Source organism: Chenopodium album, chromosome 23, assembly GCF_948465745.1.
Source record: "Chenopodium album chromosome 23, dcCheAlbu1.1, whole genome shotgun sequence".
Classification (NCBI taxonomy): domain Eukaryota; kingdom Viridiplantae; phylum Streptophyta; class Magnoliopsida; order Caryophyllales; family Amaranthaceae; genus Chenopodium; species Chenopodium album.
The window spans coordinates 26,979,892-27,001,884 of record NC_137856.1 but is presented as its reverse complement, the minus strand read 5'-3'; the positions used below and the strand labels follow the sequence as shown (position 1 = coordinate 27,001,884).

Genomic DNA, 21,993 nt, shown 5'->3' with positions numbered 1-21,993 from the left:
GAAAAAGAACAAGCTAGTGTTTGAAAAATTAACCTTGCTTTGTTATCTTCCAGTTGGCTTCAATTCATTATTATTCTTCTTTCTCCTGTAATTGTTCTTTTTTGAACAACTTGTACTTTAGCTTTAATTATTTCTTTTTTTAAAAAAAAAAAACCCAAATTCAAAAAATTAAACACTTTGTCTTTAAAATTATTGACGAAAAACAATTTGCATGTATAAAATTTATACTTACATTTTACTTGAATCCACCATTTGTTTAAGTTTGAAGGTTGAATTGTTGAAATAAGTTCAATTTTTTTCTTGGGTTTCACTTTGAAGATGAACAATTTTGCTATTTTGAAATTTTTTTGAAAAATAGAAAAAGATAAAAGAGAAAAGTTATGGAGAGAGAAAATGAGTACTTTGGAAATAATTTTTACCCAAATTCATTGAAATTCTTAAATAAAAATGATGGTGTAAAGGAGAGTAAAAATTGGCAGCAAGAAAGAGAGTGATAGGAAGAGAAAGAGGAGTGAGAAATTGCAGGAGAAGAGAGTGATGGATTTGCAGTTGCAAGAAAATAAAAACATGTTCATTTTTTACCCATGTTCTTTTAAATATACTAAATGTTCTTTTGGGTGCACCAACCACAAATTAGCGCTAAACTCGAAATTCAAAGAAAATTAGAAATAAAGCTTCTCTTAAACTTCACCTACTTCAGCTAGACATTTTCACAAACACTTGGTGGGCATCCAATTGATCCAAATCTCCCTCTCTCTCTAAAACCTCAACAATGAAGTTCAAGGCATTCCTGACAGAGAATGGAGTAACCCTTTTAGAGAGAAGATTCATCCCTGCCTTAGAAAAAATGGGAAAAATCTGCCATGTTTATCTCACCAAAGATCACACCTTCTTCCTCCACAATCTCCTCACCAATGATGGTGTTCAATCAATTGCCCAATTCAGAATCGATGCTTTGTTCTCTTGTTACAGCATTACAAGCCAAAACGAGGATCGTATCGCCTTCTCCCTCGATCTCTCTCTCCTCCTCCGCGCCCTCCGATCAGCCGCCGCAATCTCCTCCGCCGTTGATCAACTCCAAATCAAGCTTGTCAAAAAATTACCCCCAAATTCCACCAACCCAATGCCGTTTTTGACATTTGAGACTAAAGGGTATGCTTCTGCTGTGATTCAAGACATTCCGATATCGAAACCCCTTTCGAGGGCTCATGTTTTGGAGCTCCAAACTGCTTTGGATGATGCTCAGGATTTACCAAGAACCCTAGTTGGGGTTAGTGAATTGGATAGTTTGATGAATTTTGTTGAGAGGATGAAGCAATTGGGTGATGTAATGGGGGTTGAGATTGGTAAAAATGGGGAATTGGGTTTGAAGGTTTCAAGCAGTTTGGTGAATTTAGGGGCTGAATTTAAGAGATTGATGATTATTGGAGAGGATAGTGAGGAGATTAATGGTGATGGTGGGATGAATGTGTTGGTTAGTATGAAGCACTTTGTTAAGTGTTTGCAGTGTCATTTGGCTAAACCTGATTGCGCTTTCTATGGAGTTGGGTCTCAGGGTGGTTCTTTGACTGTGGTTTATCAGTTCTTCGTTCCGGGGTCGAGGCAGACCGATAAATCCATTAGCTTCCATTGTAGGCTTCCAGTGCTTGATCCTGGTTCTTGACTGCATATATAAAGCTCTTTCAGGTTTTGGCATTTCTGGTTCATCAGTGAGTCTACTAAATTCGGAATTTGTTTTTAATCCCTAAGACTAGAAATTGTTAGATGTTGCAACTTTAATATGCATAGTGTGGAATACTGGAATGTGTCTGTTAATTCTCTTGTTTATATTCAGAACTATATGTAGGAAAGTAAGAAACTCATCTTATAAAATCGTATGCATTATCATTAACTGCTCTGTTGCTTTTATTTTCCTTCCCTGTGTTTTTTAAGTGGCTTCAAATCAGGTTTCGAAGCTTGATTCTGTATCAATATCAGCTACAAGGGATCAAAGCATGTCCAATTGCCCACTTAACATATTAAAACAGTAAAACAACCTGTGAAGCATAAAAGAATTCAAAAGAATTCAAAAGAATAAAATCATGGACAATTAGTCCTATATACTATAAATTTATGGCTAAATATGGGCAAAAACTGCATTCAGAAAGTTTAAACAGAACCAGTTCTCAATCTTACTATTATTAATGCCGTTCTTTGCATTGCTTCCAATCTATCCACATTTGCATATTGTAAGTCATTATCTGAACCTTTCAGTTACTGATGAGTGGTACAATTGATGCAGAAGGATTTGATCAGTACTTGGAGGCTGTCCCATCATCCGTTTGTCCGAAGTCACTTATGTATCCTATGGTTTTTGGTTCTTCCTTCTAAGGCTGTGGCGGACTTGTAGATCTCTCTCAGTTTCTAATATACTTTTCTATTAGGTTGTGTATCTTTTATAAGAATCAGTATTTATGCAGGTTGTTTTGTAAAGCTTCAAAAAATCGAGCATGGCTCAGATTTTATCTAGTTTATAAAACATATGCCACGGATAATTCGCTGAGTATATATACATAGTGGGAGGGTACTACTAAGTACTAACTAGTACCATAGGGAGTTGTAAAAATTGTTATTCTACTAAAAAAATTGTTTGGTTTTAGGCCTGCAAATCTTTTAGATTACCTTGACACTGTTCATAGTTAATTTGATTAGAATTTATTAGTATTATAATTCTGTTAGTTCTACTTATGGAGTACTGTAGTATCTATGAAAATGAAAGCGGGAAAGTAGAATGCACGTTTAATAAATTAAACAAATATGGAGTGAAAAAAAAATTGATATAATCATATACTTCAGATTCATATCCATTATTTAAAGCTGGCCTGCTAACAGCTAATTCATTAATGTAAAATTTAATAATAATTGGAATTGTTTATATACTAATTAACCCCTTAGCTTTGCCTAAATATATGGTTGATCCAATAATCTCGCCAACTTCATTCATTCATTCATTCAACTCTATTACTACATTCATATATACATATATAGAAGTAATTGCAATAATGAGTAATTATTGTTTGGTGTTCATGATAGCCATGGTTATGGTAGCCACGCCCTTTACCTTGTCGGCAGACTCCGCACATATACGTATACCTTTAGTTGATATTTACAAGCCTACAACTCATGATTTGTTGCCCCTACTAGGCAAAGAGAGAGGGAGCGCCGAAAATGAGGTGGCAGCTCAACGTTTGAAGGAGGCTCATGGTGTAGAAGCTCTCAACAGGCGCTGACTATTGTCATCAGTGCCTGGGAGAAATTGTTGATATAGCTTAGAATTTATTTATTTTGAATGACTACAGAGTATTATTATTGTTATTATTTTGTAATTTTATTATTATTTAACGTTATTGTTGTTGTTATTATTATATTATTACTGAGTATTATTACTATTATGAAAAGAAAGTGTGCAGTAAGAAGTTCCATGGAGAGCAAATCTCCCGGCAAATTAGTCTAAAGCATAGGGATAACGGAATCAACAATGAAAGAAATTTAAGGTCACAAGACTCGTGCACAAATAATCAAGAGCAAATTGTGTAATGTCTAGAACAAATCCTAGCTTTTTATTCTTATGTTTGCTTAACTGAACGCTTGCATTGAAAGAGGCTATTTCATTTCAGTATGATATGCCAATTCAAAATTAATGAGAGTTTGAGGAGCCATTTTAATACATTCTGTGCTAACTGATAAGTAAAAGACTAAACTTAACTATATAAAAATGCATTTTCAGACAGCTTTATAATACAGTAACTAGTGTGTGACCCCGGGCTTTGCCCCGGGTGATACTTTGAATAATTTCATTTTTATATTATAAGCTTTAAAAGACTTGTTAATTAATTTAACATAGGTAAATTAGATTACAATGACAATAATAATTTATTTTGGATTTTTTTGGTTTTTATTCAACATTCTAATACATGTATGTATTTATATATAAATTTTGATTATTAAAGCATGAATTAATTCTAGCTTAGATGGTAATGCATTTGGTTTCCATTCAATGAGGTTTGGGGTTCAAATCTCTTTGTATGCATTTTTAATTAACATCATTGATGATGATGTGGCATGATGCTAAAGGCTGTTGAATGATGACGTGGCACTATACGGGTGTAAGAAAGGAAACACGTGGCACATACACAATTTTATAAACGCCTTTTAATATATAGTATAGATAGGGTTCTCACAGGAAATCATCAACACGCATCAGTGCCATTGATTAACTATGAATGTAGATCATACTTTTCCTTCCGAAATAGCTGAAAATTTCACCTATTAAGTTTTGCAAATGTGGAAAGTTCTAGTTGCTCCAAGCCTCCAAGCAAAAAACATCAGCATTATTTGACCCTTGCAACAGTAGAACTAGTTGGTACTGATCTTTAGTTGATATACTACCTCTCAACCTCTTCAGAGGTTCAGCGCTTGTCTTTTGATGATACTTGCAACAAAAAACTGCAAAGAATGTACATATAATCAGAGAAGGTTAGCTGGCAACAAATGATCAACTTGTGTAAGAAGTCAGATTAGAACACTCATTATCAAAATCACCATTCTTCATTCTGGTTTTCTGAATATGATCAAAGACGATTTGGTGATTTATGATCACTCCACAACAATAGCTACTGACGGATATCAATACCTTCAGAACGACACACATTTGCTTTATCACTCCATTGCAATAGCTACTGACAGAAATCAATGGAATGTGGATACCTTCAGTATGACGACACACCTTTGCTATTTAATGGGATTTTCAGAAAGCAGCTTCATTACCAGCAAACTCTCTCAAGAAATCTGCCACCTCCTCTACTACTCCTAGCTTCCGGAACCAATTGACCATAATTGATAAGCTTCTTTACCAATAATGATGCCGCCTTCTTTTTCTAAATGTACTAAGAACTCCATAGCTGTGTATACCTTATTCTCCTTTTCATAAGCAGAAAGCAAAAGAGCCACTCATTTATCATTAGCAATTGGGTGGGTGATGTAATCGGGGTTGATATTATATTGGTAAAAATGGGGAATTGGGTTTGAAGGTTTCAAGCAGTGTGGTTAAATTAGGGGGAGAGTATAAGAGATTGATATTGATGATTATTAGAGAGGATAGTGAGGAGATTAATGGTGATAGTGGGATGAAGCACTTTGTTTAGTGTTTGCAGTGTCATTTGGCTAAACCTGATTGTGCTTTCTAAGGAGTAGGATCTTAGGGTGGTCCTTTGACTGTTGTTTATCGGTTCTTCATTCCGGAATCGGGTCAGACCGATAAATCCAGTGCTTGATCCTGGTTCTTGAGTGCATAATAAAAACTCTTTCAGGTTTTGACATTTTCTGGTTCATCTGTAAGTATACTGAATTCGGAATCTGTTTTTAGTCCCTAAGACTACAAATTGTTGGATGTTGCAATTTTGATATATATGCATCCTGTGGAATGCGTGTGTGTTTATACTCTTTTTTTTTTTGGTGCAATGTGTGTTTATACTCTTGTTTATGTTTAGACTCGAGTTTACAAAATAAACAAGAAGAGAGTTTAGCTCTCTTTGCTAAATTAACACAAGTATCAAGCCAATTTTTTTTACAAGACGACTTCACCCGACTTCATAAACTAGGCCTATTGGAAAAATCTCTATTATGCTCTCTGTTAGGTGCATGTACGCAATGATATTTTTTTACCTCATTATGCTAATTTTGAGATATCTATCTTATAATAGTGCACCTCAATGCGTATAAGAATTTTAATATACCTTATATCTCAAGGACCAGTAGAACTATTTTGGTACCAGCTTAATGTGAATTAATACACTGTAATAGAGTACTATTAATTACCAAACGGAGTTATAAAAATTGTTATCCTAATAAAAAAAAAATTCGTTTGACTTTAGGCCTGCAAATCTTGTATTATAGAATATAATCAAACTAGTATTACATTTTGAATTTTACTAAGTAGTATTCATGAAATGAAATTGAGAAAGTAGGATGCACGTATATTAAACAAATATGGAGTGAAATAAATTGATATAATCATGTAGATTCAAGTCCATAATTTAAAAAGCTAGCCTGCTAATAATAGCTAAATAATTAATGTAAAATTTTACTTATTGATAATGATAGTTGAAATTGTTTATTTATGAATCAAACTCCCTTAGCTAGGCCTATATATATGGTTGATTCAATAATTACGCTAACTTCATTTATTCAACTCTATTACTATATTCATATATATTGCAAAAATGAGTAGGTTTTGTTTGGTGTTGATGATAGTTATAGTTATGCTAGTTACGCCCTTTACTGTACAGGCGTCGTCCTCTGCCCGTGCAATTACTGCTTCCATTCCTCGTGAAACTCGTGAATCACTGTGGCGAGGAATTAAAGAATTAAATAAGCTACACTATTGGTTGAAGTCCTTGAAGAAGAGGGGGGGTTCTGCAAAGGAGGTGGTGGCTCAACGTTTAAAAGAGGCCAAGGAGGAGGCTAAAAATTTGATGGAGGCCAAAGAGAGGGAGGCTCGTGGTTTAAAAGTTCCTAACAATAGCCGTCGACTATTGTCAACACTGCCTAGGGGAAATTATTGATAGGAAGGTACAAAGAGCTTAGAATCTATGATGTATGGTTCCATTCGAAGATGCTCTATCTCATTTTTGTTATTGTTACTACCGGAGTATTATTACAAGTTTTATTATCACTATTTTGTATTACTACAACTTTTATTATCATTATTTTGTATTACTACAAGTTTTATTATTATTTTGTATTATTATCTATATAATATTATTAAAACTTAAGGGATTAACATGTGGTAACGACATGCCTTTTTTTTTATGTCATCATGAAATTTATGACATAGCGCCACATAGATGATGACATCACATGACAACCCATATTAACATTTAGATGGACTTTTTGTGAAAAAAAAAAAAAAAAAAAAAAAAAAAAAAAAAAAAACTATACCTTATACATATCAGAATTTGTGAAAAACTGCCTTATAAAAAATTTGTTGTAAGAAACTACCTTATAAAAAGTAAATGTTGTAAGTTACTACCATGTGCTTAATTTAACAATTAAAGAAAAGAGGAATTAAAAGTTATAGGGGGGCTTATGGAGAAATTAGGTGAAAAAAGGAGAAAAATTGATTGAAAATGGATCATTAAGCGTCTCTTACTCAATGCAATAATTCGGCAAAAGGTAGTTTTTTACAATATTAATTATTTTATGAGGTAGTTTCTTACAACATCTACTGTAATAGGCAGTGTCTTACATTTTTTTAATAAGGTAGTTTTTCACAAAAAAAAAAAACTAACTACATGTGTTTGTAGCTAGCAATTGCCAAACCATTATTTTCTTATTTAAAATAAGCTACAACATCTAAGCTACAACCTTTACAGTGGTTAGCTATTTATTTTTGTAATAATTATAACAAAAACAAAATAAACATAAAACAAATACATACAAATATTAAACAAATCAATATAAGTGCATTGGGTGGAGCAAAACCTTGTAGCTCCATGGAGCTACAAGGCCGGTTTAGCCTTAGCTACAACCTTTGTAGCTCCACAATGGTGAGCATGTAGCTCCAACTATTTATAAATTGCAAGCAAGTCCTTTTACACTACCATTGTGGATGCTCTAAATACGGGCTTGTTCACTTCAGCTTAATTTCAGTTCACTTCAATTCAGTTCGGTTCAGCTCCAATCAGTTCAATTCAGCTCCTAATTTCATTCTCTTATAAAATATTCATTTCAACTCTATTCAGTTCAGCTCCTAATTTCATTCTCTTATAAAATATTCATTTCAGCTCTATTCAGTTCAGCTCCTAATTTCCTTCTCTTATAAAATATTCATTTCAGCTCTGTTCAGTTTAGTTCAATTCACCTCCAATCAGTTCAGCTCAGTTTAAGGGTCTGTTCTCTTTACGTTGAAATTCAGTTCAGTTCAGTTCAGTTCAGCTCCTAATTTCCTTCTCTTATAAAATATTCATTTCAGTTCAGTTCAGTTCAATTCAATTTAGTTCAGCTCAGTTCAGTTCAGTTCAGCTGAGTTCAATCAATGAGAACAGGTCCTAATTCAATTCAGTTCAGTAAATGTGAACAGTTATATAGTTCTTTACAAAAGTCCTTTTATTTTATTGCTTAAACTTAAGATAATGGTTCCAAGATATTATTTAAACACGAGCTAATTTTTTTTCGTTTTGTGTTTAAACATAACCCAGGGCATCGCCCGGGCTCCTAACTAATTATTGTTATTATATTATTACCAAGTATTTATATTGTTACCGAGTATTATTACTGTTACGTACATTAAGCAAGTGTGCAGTATGTATTCGCATGGAGTGTAAATCTCCCGCCAAATTAGACTAAAGCATAGAAATAACAGAAACCTAAGACTCTAAGAGAACGAATTTTAAGGCCACAAGACTCGTGCATAAATCATCAAGAGCAAATGCATGATGTCTAGAACAAATTCTAGCTTGCTATACTGAACACAAAATTTTAACTTTTTAAACAACTCTTCATTAGTATTTTCTTCTTCAGTAATAACAGACATATCTTCAAATATCGGTTCTGTCCACATATAACAACTTAGCAAGGAGCAGTACGACAGCAGCAATATATTCCTCAGTAAACTACCCCCTTGGTGTGGCCGTGTGGGTAGGTGGGGTGCAAGGATGAATATCTTAACCCTTCATCTGGCATTCAAAGAGGCTATTTGATTTTGGTGTGGCATGCCAGTTAACAATAAATGAGAGTAACACATCTGCAATACTAAAGTAAAAGACTAAAACTTAACCCAAAAAAAAAAAAGCATTTTCAGACAGCTTTATAATACTGTAATAGGGTTCTCACAGAGGACCATCAACATGCATCAGTGCCATTGATTGATAATGAATGCTGAAACTTGCTGATCTTCCAATTCCTATCAATGTAGCTGCAAATTTCACCTTTTAAGTTCAGTTACTCCAAGCAAAAAACTTCTGCATTTGGGCCTTGCAGCAGTAGAACACAGTAATGATCTTCAGTTGCTAACTTGCTATACTACCTCTCAACCTCTACAGAGGTTCAGAGCTAGGCATTTGATGATACTCGTAACAAGAAACTGCAAGGAATGCACATATAATCAGAGAAGGTAAGCTGACAACAAATGATCAACTTGTGTGACAAGTCAGATTAGAACAACCATTATAAAATTACCATTCTGCATTCAGGTTTTCTGAATGTGATCAAAGATGATTTGGTAGGTTTTTCATCACTCCACCACAATAGCGACTGGCAGGAATCAATGAAATGTGGATACCTTCAGAACATCGACACACCTTTGCTACATAATGGGGTTTTTAGAAAGTAGCTTCATTGCCAGCAAAATCTCTCAAGACATCTGCCACCTCCTCTACTACTCCTAGCTTCCGGAACCAGTCAACCAATAATTGAGAAGCTTCTTTACCAACTATGATGCCTTCTTTTTCTAAATGTATCAAGAACTCCATAGCTGTGTTTACCTTGTTCTCCTTTTCATAGGCAGCCAACAAAAGAGCCACACATTTATCATTAGGTTCTATACCAGCCTTTCTCATATTTTCAAAAACAATGCGAGCTTTTTGACTTTGACCAGACTCAACGTAGGCATTTATGAGAAGCCCACACATTTTCACGTCAGGACAAATGCCACCAACTTGGATCGTGTCAAAAACCCTCTGTGCCCCTTCAGCATCACCTTTCATGGAGTAAGTCCTCAACAATGCCTTATAAACTTCCGCACCTGCATAAATCTCTTGCTGTTCCATTTCCTTAATTAATTCTTCTCCTTTATCTGGCATACCAGCTCTGATGTAAGCCATGATCATTGAACCATATGATCTTTTATCTAATGGCTGATGGAGAAGCTTCATTTCTTCAAATGTTTCTTGAGCCAACTTGAAGTGGCCAGCTTTACTGTACATATGTATCATGGTCGTCAATATAACCTGATCACAAGTCAGACCCCTTTTACTCATCATCAAGAGCACATTTTCCGCATCTTGAAGTCGGTCATTCTTGGCATACAGATGAATTAATTTGGTATAATCACGAATGTTGGCTTCAAATGATTCATCCAAAAGTGCAAGTTCAGAAATCTAGGACCAAGTAAACAGATTTCAGTTCTACATGAGCACAAAAGATTATCAGAAAAATGCATACTTAGTCATGGACTCACATTTAGTCAATTGTAGTGCATTCTAGCTGCAAGTGTATTACAGGTACCTCCGGGAAAATGATTCTGATAGATGTTACATATCAATAACCTTTCTTGGACATACTAATTTGCTATGCTAAATAGTAAGAAGTTGGAGAATTAACTTTCTTAAGTGACTAAGTCCAAACTCAAACTCAATTAGAACATCTGTGAAGTGCATTTTCATCTTCCTAACCTTCAATCTCAGTGCAGGGCTACATTTCACACAATTAGAACATTTATAAAATAGTACACCTTTTCATCTTTCTAACTTCAATCTGCCAATGCAGGGCTATATTTAAAGGGTATCCCAAAACTGTTAGGACACCATGAATACTAAATCTGTATGAGTAACCAAATACATGATACGATGGTTTGTCAAAGAATTAGGTAGCCCAAAATTATGAGCTTGTTAAGGAGCTGTAAGTGGCAGCAACTACCATATTGGAAAGCAAAGCAAGCAGTCATCAGTAGTTCAGTACTTCAGTTATACTGGAAAGCCATAGTGCACAATTGCACATGAACAACAGCATTACTCAAAATGCAAATTTCCTTAAAATTATACAAATTCATTCTCATTACACAATTATTACCATCTAAGCAACCAACCCCCCAGCCCGCCCCGGCCCTCATTGCTTGTAGTCTAAAGTCTAATACAAATATTGGACAAAATAAAGCAGTAAATCAAGCAATTTGTATAGAAACTCAGATGAATGTTTCTCCTACCAAGACAAAATTAAGGACTCACATACTTCAAATTGGACCAACCCATCAAAATTAAACATATCCCAGATACCATAAACAAGCAAACAAACTAAAAATTCATTCAAATTCCAAAAAACATATGATGAAAATTATACCTCAATAAACAAAGGATGATCAATAAAGTTTAATTCCTTAAGAATTGCAAGCCAATCAGCTCTTCTGGGCTTCATAATTCTCACCCAAGCACCCAATAAATCAGACAAACTACCCTTTTGAGGTGAAAAACAGATAATCTGCCGCATTAAAGCAGTACATCTTTTCTCCATCTTCTTGGGTAATCTAGAAATTGCACGTTTTTGTGATTCTGTAATTTTATCTTGCTTTATTTCAATCCATCTAAATTTTGGCTGCTCTTTTGGTTCTGGGGTTACTTCTGAATTTTCTGTGATTTGTGAAGTGGAAATTGATGAATTTAATCTGGGTGTGAATTTAAGTGTTGTTAAATTTGTGGGTTTTTCTGGGAATTTGGTGTAATGTAGTAGAAGATTATCTTTGAGAGGAGTGAAAGGGTAGGAGAGCAAGTGAGAAGGAGAACAAGCCATGGGTTTTGGAAGGAATTGAATTTCCGGAGAAAATTGGAGATGAAGTGATAAACAGCAAGTGAAAATTGCCAAGGAAGGGTAAAAATGGGTATTCCCTCCATTTCACTTAAAATAAGAAAACGAGGAATCTTAGTAATTTGGAATTTGATTACAACTTTGTAATTAATGTTTTGTATTTTCTTGTTTCATTTATGGTTATTGGCTATTATTAATCGCCTATTATAAATTTTGATTGGAAAATTTGCCATGTAAGCAATCCACTAGCACATACATTAACCAATCAAAATTATTTGATTCTTTAAACACCCAATTAGATTGATTGTTCATGGATTATGAAAATTATTCACCTTATAATAATGTTAGGAAATATTCAATAAGGGTACATCATTTTGAAACGCCCAAAATAGTACTCCGATATGGGACTGACAAAATGAAAGTTTTTAAAACGCAATGTTAATGTTCATTATTGTCAAAGTGGTACTTTTGTTAATCATAAATACATGGTTTAGTTCTTCAAATAAATAAATAAATACATGGTTTAGCAATAGTATTTTGGTTTGAATTTGCCAAAACTTTTAATACTAGTATTTTGACATCAGGGGAATTTTATATTTTATTGTGTAAGAAAAGGATTCATTTAAGGATTTCGTCAAATGTCCCATGAAATTTGATCCTAAACCTCACAAATACAAGTTAGGGAGCAATGCCACTGCTCCACCACCTCAACATTATTTGATTTAAGTGGATTGGAAGAAAGGTTATGTTAAATTATCATTGATCTAGTGACAACATAATAGTAAGTACGCATTTGTATGGTAATCTAGTGGCAAGTAACAAAATACAAGCAATAAGTTCAATCCTGAAGAAAGTTAGAAAACAAAACCAATGTCACCTTTTTCTCAGGAGAAAACTCACTTCTTTTTCCAATGTACAATTTACATGGTATGCAACATAATTTAAACATGAAAACCTCACTAATTATAGCAAAAGATGTCTAATCTGTTAATCAAAGTTGAGAAGATCCACAAATTATACATCAGACTAATTCCTCATGTGGGATGAATACGAGACGGCATTTATTACATTTTTGGAGATAAAAATACATTAGAAGTGCAAAGAACCATAAGCTTTGCGTCAACCCTACAAGAAATGTCATAAAATACTACATACTTCAACGTTAGAAAATATAATAACAGTTGGATTTCGGAACCACTTAAACCTGTTTTAAGGCATGGCATCAACAGTGATCTGGTTCTCAGTGTAGATAAAAAAAAACCAGTTCATCTGCCATACCATTTGATCATCAAGTCACCGGCATGAAGAATGAGTTGTTCATAGGGCATCAACCAGCCTAATCTTTCCACAAACTGATCAAATTTCATCTTCCTTTCATCTCAAATCTCCGAAAGTTGGGAAATGCATTTTCAACAAATGAGTCCCCATGTTACCCCTTAACCCGTCCTCAACCACAAACGCCCCAGCAGTGAGTGGATAGGCAATCTAGTTTGCCAAAGTTGTAGGCACGTACATTTAGTACCACTGACTACCAGGTCCAGCTTGAGCTGCAGCTACCTTTCTAGCCAAGTACTGGGGCTTAGACTGTAGCCCATTAGACCCTTCCATAGAATCATCTTCTCCTCTGTCATTTTTGCAACCAGGATTTCTTTTTGGATACGAGGAGCTAGGTGCAGGGAATTGAGAGGCAGGTATCGATGGATTTCGCCCCGGTCGTCGATCTGTCACCTCTGCTGTTGCTGCTACCCCACAATTGTTATAACGCATAAGGTTTCCAACAACCTTCCCTGGCCTTGCAGCAGCTCCTGCAGTAGACATGAAAGGTCCAATTAAAAACTTGTACAACCCAGACAAAGGTATTGAATAGTTTTTGTCAAGTATCTAATCTTGTTTAGACACTCCAAGGAGAAACATGACAAGACTATCACTCCTTAAGCACAAGTAATAATTAGAGGGATAGCTATATCCAAGTATACTATGGCAGGTTGGTGTACATTTAAGAAAATTGCATGCTTTGCACTCTGTTTTTTATCATGTACCTGCCTTATATTTTTTTATCATGTAATTGCATAATACATTTGTGGCATAACATTTAATTGAAATTTCAGATCTCCAGCTCAACAGGACTCAAAACAAAAAATTTCAGGCTCTCTTGGATTAGGGTTATGTTGAAGAATACTCCACCGTCACCAACAATTTCCAAGTTCGTTCATGTCAAAATTTCATGTTTCTAAAGCACATGTCACCTAGGCCTAATGACGTATCCTCTGCGAACACTTAGGATAAGATTTAATATGATGTGATCACTATTGAACAAGAATAGAAGATGATTCTTACCCTGTACATTTTGAGGAACTTGTAAAGGAAGCCTGGTCATTGGAATTGCACCGTTCCTGTCCACATGTGCCTTTTCAACTTCCTTAATCCGACATTTGGAGAGATCTTCAGTGACTTCAGTAGAACCATGAACTGAGTTGTCTGAATATAATACACAGGCCCTGCATGATGAAATTTCTTTCGAATGTAAATAAAATGCGTAATATCACTAGAATTGGCATTTGAGCTGTAAAGCCATAAAACAAGAGATAAAAGCTCCATGATAGAGAGTACATACCTTGGCAAAGAAGCATGTTGCCTATCAATTGGAGGACCAGTTGAACCGTTTTTGTAGTGTTCCTCAAGGTAAGCAAACTGCTTTTTGAAGTGATCAACAGCACTACATACCAAAGTAAAAATCCCCTTTAGCAACAAGTCGTTTATTTAGCATTTGGTCAAAAATTGGACAGCCATCACCAACACATAATGAATAAAATGCTACATTTGGCTTCTGGTACAAAAGTAATACACTGGCAAAAAGAACTGCATGAATTCATTACCAGTACACCAACAGAAATGGCAACAATTTTAAACGCTGATCGACCACACAAGGCTAAATATCAATTCAACAATACCTTGGATACATGAAGTTAGTTGGCTCTGATCCATCCAAAAACTCCTTTAACATCTTTGGATGATATTCAAGAATTTCTCTGTAAATGAGCTCCCTTACATCCTCTTTTGTCATTCTGCGTCTCTCAAATTCAAACTCCATTTTTGTAACAGGCTGAGCAGAAGGCTCCCTCTCAACCTTAGCCAAACCTTTAAAATATGGATCTGCAAGGGCCTGAAGACATGCAGCAACACCAGCCTCATTAAAAGAGCACTGAAGATTTAAATCTGCATATATTATCAGCAAGATAAGACTTTCAGGCAACATACAAAGGGCAACCAACCTCTTCAGCAGAAGGACGGTCCTTAGGCTCAAAAGCAAGCATTCGTTCCAACAAACGAAGGGCAAGAGGATCAGCATTTGGAAATTTATGGGTGAAAGGAATAGGCTTTTTCTTGCGCATGCTGCTCAAGTATCGCCTAGCCTTTTCATTACGTATCTGTAAGAGGATCATCAATACAAAGGATTATGATCGAGAGCGAGAAGTTCCATCATGAAGACCAACGATATTATTGTAAATACATTGAAATGATTAATGAGCTTCGAGACAAACCCGGGCAATAGCATCAGGAGAAGGAGTTCCTAACAACTCAGTCATGAGGTCCAGTTGGTGGACCACATTCTTCCCAGGAAACAAGGGTTTCCCAGTAAGAAGCTCAGCGAAAATGCACCCAATGCTCCAGATATCAATAGCAGGTGTGTACTGTGGAAAGGTCAAATATGCAAACGTGAAAACTAGTATGAGATGACACTATGAAAGCAAAGAAAATTTTGCACTTTTCTATAAGAGATAGTTGGACAAGCTTGACAATAGAGACAAATTGAAGGTTTTCTTCTGGGAGCAAAGATAATAACAAACTTTTAGCAACAGCCAACTTCACAATGTAGCAGTGCATAAGTGGATACTGGAATAGTGTGTAGTCTCAGAATAGAAAAGAGGTGATCATATTTAGCACTTAAATTAAAGAGCATAAAGCAGGCCAGTCCGTGTAAATGACAACGTTTTGTAAATCCACATTCCCAAATGAGCAAATCTATAATAGGGTGAATGGGCGATGCAAGTTACTTAAGGTCACACTGACCTTCAGATAAGTAATGAAACAGTAAATTCTGGCTGACTCAAAAAATATTGATTCAATGGGACTCCATAATTTCTGGGTACAGTTACTTTGCAAAACAAGATTATATAAAAGTGTATGCTCTCAAAAATTATCAATTGTGGGCCTTGACTAGACTATCAGTTATCAACAAACAATGCAGAAATTCACGGCTGACTCAAGATTAAATATATAATGGACTCTATAATTAGTAAGTATGGTTAATTTATGAAATAAGATATAAATTTGTACTTCCTAAATTATTATTAGTTAAGGGCCTTCAAGTGTCTACACATGGTTTTCAGTATTTTAAGGCCATACAGCTCAAAAGTGCTTGTTTATTGCTAGACATGTTTATGAGGCTGGGTTCGGGGTAGGTTGGTCTACTCTTAATGGGTCTGGGGCGGGATGGGACATAGGTTAGTGTATAGTGGGGTGGATCGGTCAAGACGACTCGAGCCATCTAACCCGGTCTAGCCCAACCCTTTTTTTTTTCTCCTTTTTTATTTTCTTTGTATTTATATTTACGTTGCTCCTCTCTCTGTCCTCCATCACAATCACACCCACATCTTCATTTCTTCATCCTTGTTTTTTCCCTTCAAAGCGCTGCCTACCTGCCGTTCACCTCCACCTCTTCTCTAACTCTCTTAACGGTGGTGTCTTCTGAAGCATTATCCTTTGGCCTTCATTATGAAATCCGCTTCAGTGATAGCCCTGAGCGCCATTGATGAGAGCTTGTGAGTAAGAGCAAAGATTTCTCTCCAAGGGTTCTGCAGAGGTATGTATAGATGGTGGGTTCTAGTTTGGAGGAGGAGAAGAATTAAAGTGATAAAGAAGGTTTAACAGAGACTTTGGAGTTTTAGTGTTGTTGTATTAATTTTTATGTAACAGGAGCCATTAAGACACTTGATGATGTATAGAGACTTTACAAACTTAAGGGCTTGTGTCAGGCATGTAAGCACGTTTAATTCAAGGCTGGTTTTGTGCTTTTAATGAGCCCCACCCCTTTTAAGTAAGTCTAATTATTTCTATAATGTATTAGAAAATTCTGAAGGACTGATGATTATGTTGCATGTGGAGCCAATTTGTATTACTAGATACTAAATAGTATAGTTCTAAGCAGCAACACAAGAGACTATGTACATTTTTAAAAACCATATTTCATGACTAGTCTGTATATATTCTTAGACAACTGCTGATAAGGTAAAACCTTAGGCAGCAGCTACTTGGTTTCTGTGTGACTAATTCTTGCAAACAACGTGCAAATTAAGCAATGCCTGGAATTGGTGAATGTGCAGCCACCTAGCCCTAATGCCACAAATCTAGAATAAAGTAGTGAATAACTGCAGGGGGTATGTTTCACACTTATTCAAGTGATTATAGGACATAATTTTTAATTGTCTTGCCTTACCTCATTTGTGCATTGTAGGTCAGGTCTGTATTATGATTATATTTTTTTAAAGCAAATGATTAAAGTTTAAAGATTTGTGAGCCATTAATGATAAGTTTTCCAATCCAACTTTATAAGGGATTTAGGGCTATTGGCAAGTAAATGTTGGGGTCTAGGGCACAGTAGACTTTGGGAATTTGAAATATCTGTCTATTTGTATGTGTCTGAGGCCTGTATTTAAGATATATATAGCCATCTATGTACACTTTAAGATATATATAGCCATTAATGAATTGAAACTATATTTTCCTCTCCTTGCACAATTGAGCCATATATGTTCACTTATACATGAATAAATTGAATATACATAATCATTTCCTTGCACAATTGCATCATTTAATGTTCCTTGTTCTCTTCTCAGTGAGTGATGTTGAGTATAAAATCCTTGTTTTGGGCAAGTGAAAACCTATTCTAGTCTCTCAGATTAATTTAAGACCTTATTATTTTGAGTGTTGGGAGAGTGAATCCAAATAATTGAAAGAAACCCAAACTAAGAATCCATGCTACACAAATCGGACAAGTGCTTATTCCTTCTACTGCCAGTCAATATTAACATGCGCATTTCAGCCATCAAGTTGCAAGATATATGGAACATCATATACCTCCGTTAAATGTTATCTGCAACTTTGGAGTAATTTGCGGTTCACGATGCAAAATTTGATAATGGTGATTAATGTATTTTAGGGGTATGTAATTAAGGTGGAGAGAGAATGTTTGGATAATTAATCAAACACCCACTGCCACCACCAAGACCGGCCACCACCCACTGTCACCCACTGCCACCACCAAGACCAGCCAACACCACCCATTGCCACCCACTGCCACCACCAAAGACCAGCCAACACCACCCACTGCCACCACCAAGACCAGTCAACAGTCTAACACCACCGACACCGCCTTCACCAAGACCACCACCGCCACCGCCTTCACCTACCCGCGAAACCAACTCCACTACCAACCCCACGAAACCACCACCACTACCAACCCTCATGAAATTACCACCACTACCAACCCCCACAAAACCACCAACGGAAGACAAAACCCAGAAAATCCGACCCCCACGAAAATCAGAACCCGGAAAAACCCACCCCACGAAAATCAAAACCCAGAACAACCCACCCCCACGAAAATCAAAAACCAGAAATCCCACCCCCAACTTAAATCAAAACCCAGAAAAACCCACCTCCTCGAAAACAAAACCCCGATCCGACGGAAAACCGAGAAAATCCCACAAATTCATCACGAATTGAACTTCTTGAAAGCTGAAGAAAGAGAAAGAAGAACTCAAATCCATGAAACCCACTACAAATTTTTAAAGAAGTTGAAGAGTGACAAAGAAGATCTAAGAAAGATGAAGAGAGATAATGATATTGAGAGAGGAGAGAGAATATATGGGGGAAGATGAAGATGAAGATGTAGATGAATGAAGATGAAGATGAATGTAGATGACTTTGGATTTCTTGAGTTGAAGATGAAGAGTTGATGATGAAGAGTTGATGAATTAGATTGGGTTAGTTGGGGTGAAAATTGGGAGAGAAATTAGTGATTAATTAAATCTGATTATAATTAGTAAATTGTGTTTTAATTTTTTTAATGACGGTAAAATTGACATTTGACTAGTTTTTTTTTACTAAAAGAGGAAAGAAATTTTTTTGTTGCACATAATGCTTAGCGGACAAAAATGGCAAAAGTTGCAGATAACATTTAACAGAGGTAGTATTTCCATCACAGATCACCAAAGGGGAGCAATATTACTAATTGATTCATTCTTTCATCTTACAAAACTTTGTTCATCTCTATCTACGCACTACAGATACATAATAAATCATATAGGAAAGGCTTCAAATATAAATTCTGACAACCACATTAATATGCTTAATTGACCACCTTCATTTTACAAACTATCATAATTCCTGTTGGATGGCTGTGATCACATTTTTACAATGAGTATAGACTACATGCCTCAGATTCACATATTCTACATGCATGCACATGCTTAGAAGATTGGAACAGGCATATAAATGCAATGTTCCAAGTCACAGCCAAAGTTCATAGAACTCAATAAAAACCACCAGAAGAAAAACAAAAGCTTGCTAACAGAATTCCAGCATCATTCAACAAAATTTAGGATCATTTAACAAAATTAAGGATATGCTGCAATAACAATGTCAAAAGGACCAATAATCTATTTCCATGAAATGACAAAAGGGGAGAATGTTGTTACATTTGTACCTTGGAGAAGAATGATCCACACAATTCAGGAGCCCTATACCATCTTGTTGCTACATAATCCTAAAAATGCAAGAAGCAAATATTATCAGAAACTCAGACTTTATAATATCATGGTCAAAACAATTCGTTAACCAGTTAAAAAAGGAATCAGTGAATGGGAGGGTTAAAAAAAAAAAAAAAAAAAAAAAAAAAAAAAAACTAGATTCAAGGAGGTTAACATACTGTCCAAAATATTGCAGTTGGTGTGTCATTAAAGGCCACCCTTGCAAGACCAAAATCACATATTTTGAGCTTGCAGTCAGCATTTGCTAAGATATTCTTTGGTTTCAAGTCTCGATGAAAGACATTTGCTGCATGGAAGTGAGGATTTAATGAGAAGAAGAAGGAAATTATATCAACCAGGGAATTTCTAACTTTCTAGAACTTGATACATTCAACAGAAATAACATAAACAATTGCCAGATAAATACCAGTATGTATATACTTTAAGCCTCGAAGGAGCTGATACAGAAAGAATTGATAATGCTCTGGGGTCAAATCATCATTTGCTTTAATTACTTGATGCAGATCAGATTCCATCAGCTCAAACACAACATATATGTCTTTAAATTCTCTTCTTGATGGAGGCAACAGAATGTGCTTGATTTCCACAATATCTGGATGCCGCAAAAGCCGGAGAAGTTTAATCTCACGTAAGATACGAGTGGCATCCGAGACATGTTCAAATATATCATTTATCTTCTTGATCGCGACTTTCTCTCCTACATGAGTGTCATATGCAGAACAAACAACACCATAACTCCCTTTACCAATCACCTCCTCTATCTTATACCGATTACCCTCACCATATTCCGTAAAGAAGTCCACATCCACAGACGTCTGCACAAAGACATTTAGATTTTGATATTATAACCCAGTTTAATAATTTTACAAGTCACACATCGTCCTTTCTTTATTCTAATGAAAAGTTGAAATTTTTCATTTGCACATGACTATGAATCACTAACACACTGTCTACAAATATGCAAATTTCAAGATCCAAGCACAATTATTCCAAGGTATAATTGCAACCAACTGTTCCATTCTATGCAGACAACATAACAACGACAGCATAATTATGGAATTAATAGGTGATCATGAAGGCATAATCCACAACAAATATCAACTAACAACTATATCAATCCTCATTCCATATGCCAAAAGAAAAACCATTCAATTCCAACCTTAATTCAATGAAGAACTAAGAGGATTCACTAGTTTGCAAATAGCTGGAAAGCAGCAGCTTAAGGCAAAGGTGCACAATATTGGCGATAATAAATTAACATTCATGTGCACCATAAATCCTATAAAATGCAACTCAAAACCTTAAGAAACCTAAAATATAAACTAATTATAGAAACTTAACCGAAACATTACATCAAAATTTCTGTACAAATTACCTTTTTCCTTTGATCTTGTTGCATTTTGGCCAAAAAGCATTAATGGCCCCTTGATCCAAATGAATCAATATAGCAGATCGAATTGGTGGGTTGCTAGAATCAGCTCACAAAAAGGGCGCAAACCCTAGATCAGTAATGCCCTAAAAGAAGCAATATTTACCAAACAATGTAAACTTTTATCAACCTAAAAACAATTAGATTGAACCAATATAAACCCTCAATTTTCTCTCAAAACCCAACTCAAAAATCAAATCTGTAAGCTAAAACAAACCCATTTGAAGTTCTTAAAACTAAAATCAAGAAGGAAAAAACCCTAATTTCTTAGATCCAAATAGCTTCTTAAAAAAAGGCAAAGGATCAAAAGATTGATCTATAGCTAAATATACCCAACACAGAAATCGATTTGGCTAATATTAGCAAGAAATTGAAGAACTTTAACGATTCAAAATCAAATTACTCAATAAAAGATCCTTTTTTTTCTTTTAACGAATCAAGCAGAAGATGGGTAAATAAGATTTAATCTTTTTTTTTATTTCTAAAACAACTGAAGAACAACAGGAAGTTGATTGAGAATAAAAAACAAAGAAATGGGTATTAAAGATTAAATCTTTTCGATTTCTGGGTAACAGAAAAACCGAAGATTTTCTGTGTTTTTTAAGAAAAAAGGAAGTTAAAATGGGGTTTTCGCAGGTGGGTTAGATCTTTTGAGAGGAGAGAGAAAGAAAGAAAGGGTAGATTTGAAGTTCCGTGAACAGTGATGATGAATGCTGCTTCAAACAGAAGGGTAGTGGAAACTGGAAAGAGTTAGCCACAGAAATTAAAAAAAAAAAAAAAAAAAAAAAAAAAAAAAAAAAAAAAAAAAAACAGTGAGGGATTTTTGTTAATTTTAATGCAAAGAAATTAAAATTAAAAAATGAACTTAAAGTTGGATAAATAATTAGTGAGGAGTATTAAATATGCTGCAACTGTAGTCCACATAATTTGACAGAGGATAATGACAGCAGAGACATGAAAGAAAAAGTAGAAAGTTTCTTTAAATATTGTGACTTTGTGAGGGATATAAAAGGGAAGTTTTAAGTTCACAAACTCAAACATGGACAACTAGTACTATTAGAGTATTACTACGGAGTAGTATGTTTCCCTATCAAACATAAAGTGGATTACTAGTAATTTTAGTCTTTGTGCCACCTAGGCACCTTATAAATCAAAACCCAACAAATTCACCTATTT

The 21,993-nt window shown here is 35.2% G+C and overlaps 3 protein-coding genes across 3 annotated transcripts; 1 reads left to right on the top strand and 2 right to left on the bottom strand.

Annotated features, from left to right (window-relative positions):
• Positions 1 to 755: 755 nt before the first annotated feature.
• LOC145609414 (uncharacterized) lies at positions 756 to 2,602 on the top strand. Its single transcript, XM_081664906.1, has 2 exons — positions 756 to 1,709; positions 2,282 to 2,602. The coding sequence occupies exon 1, from the start codon at positions 773 to 775 to the stop codon at positions 1,661 to 1,663; it is 891 nt and encodes a 296-aa protein (XP_081521032.1). The 5' UTR covers positions 756 to 772; the 3' UTR covers positions 1,664 to 1,709; positions 2,282 to 2,602.
• A 5,836-nt stretch (positions 2,603 to 8,438) lies between these two features.
• LOC145608949 (uncharacterized) lies at positions 8,439 to 11,541 on the bottom strand. Its single transcript, XM_081664528.1, has 3 exons — positions 11,095 to 11,541; positions 9,217 to 10,136; positions 8,439 to 9,121 (listed from the first exon to the last, which is right to left on the bottom strand). Exons 1-2 carry the CDS (start codon positions 11,539 to 11,541, stop codon positions 9,360 to 9,362), a joined length of 1,224 nt encoding a protein of 407 aa, XP_081520654.1. The 3' UTR covers positions 8,439 to 9,121; positions 9,217 to 9,359.
• A 978-nt stretch (positions 11,542 to 12,519) lies between these two features.
• LOC145609560 (mitogen-activated protein kinase 15-like) lies at positions 12,520 to 21,589 on the bottom strand. The gene is made up of 10 exons (XM_081665015.1): positions 20,764 to 21,589; positions 19,795 to 20,203; positions 19,547 to 19,674; positions 19,325 to 19,384; positions 15,099 to 15,248; positions 14,829 to 14,984; positions 14,508 to 14,719; positions 14,171 to 14,272; positions 13,894 to 14,054; positions 12,520 to 13,361 (listed from the first exon to the last, which is right to left on the bottom strand). Exons 1-10 carry the CDS (start codon positions 20,785 to 20,787, stop codon positions 13,072 to 13,074), a joined length of 1,692 nt encoding a protein of 563 aa, XP_081521141.1. The 5' UTR covers positions 20,788 to 21,589; the 3' UTR covers positions 12,520 to 13,071.
• Positions 21,590 to 21,993: the final 404 nt, after the last annotated feature.

Bases quoted from the DNA above. Each gene is read 5' to 3' on its own strand.
- LOC145609414 (XM_081664906.1), top strand. From the start codon at position 773: ATGAAGTTCAAGGCATTCCTGACAGAGAATGGAGTAACCCTTTTAGAG.
- LOC145608949 (XM_081664528.1), bottom strand. From the start codon at position 11,541: ATGGCTTGTTCTCCTTCTCACTTGCTCTCCTACCCTTTCACTCCTCTC. The intron at 10,137-11,094 runs GTATAATTTTCA...ACTTGGTCCTAG, and splicing joins ATCATCCTTTGTTTATTGAG to ATTTCTGAACTTGCACTTTT.
- LOC145609560 (XM_081665015.1), bottom strand. From the start codon at position 20,787: ATGCAACAAGATCAAAGGAAAAAG. The intron at 19,675-19,794 runs GTATTTATCTGG...ACTTCCATGCAG, and splicing joins CTTAAAGTATATACATACTG to CAAATGTCTTTCATCGAGAC. The intron at 19,385-19,546 runs GTATGTTAACCT...TTGCATTTTTAG, and splicing joins CAACTGCAATATTTTGGACA to GATTATGTAGCAACAAGATG.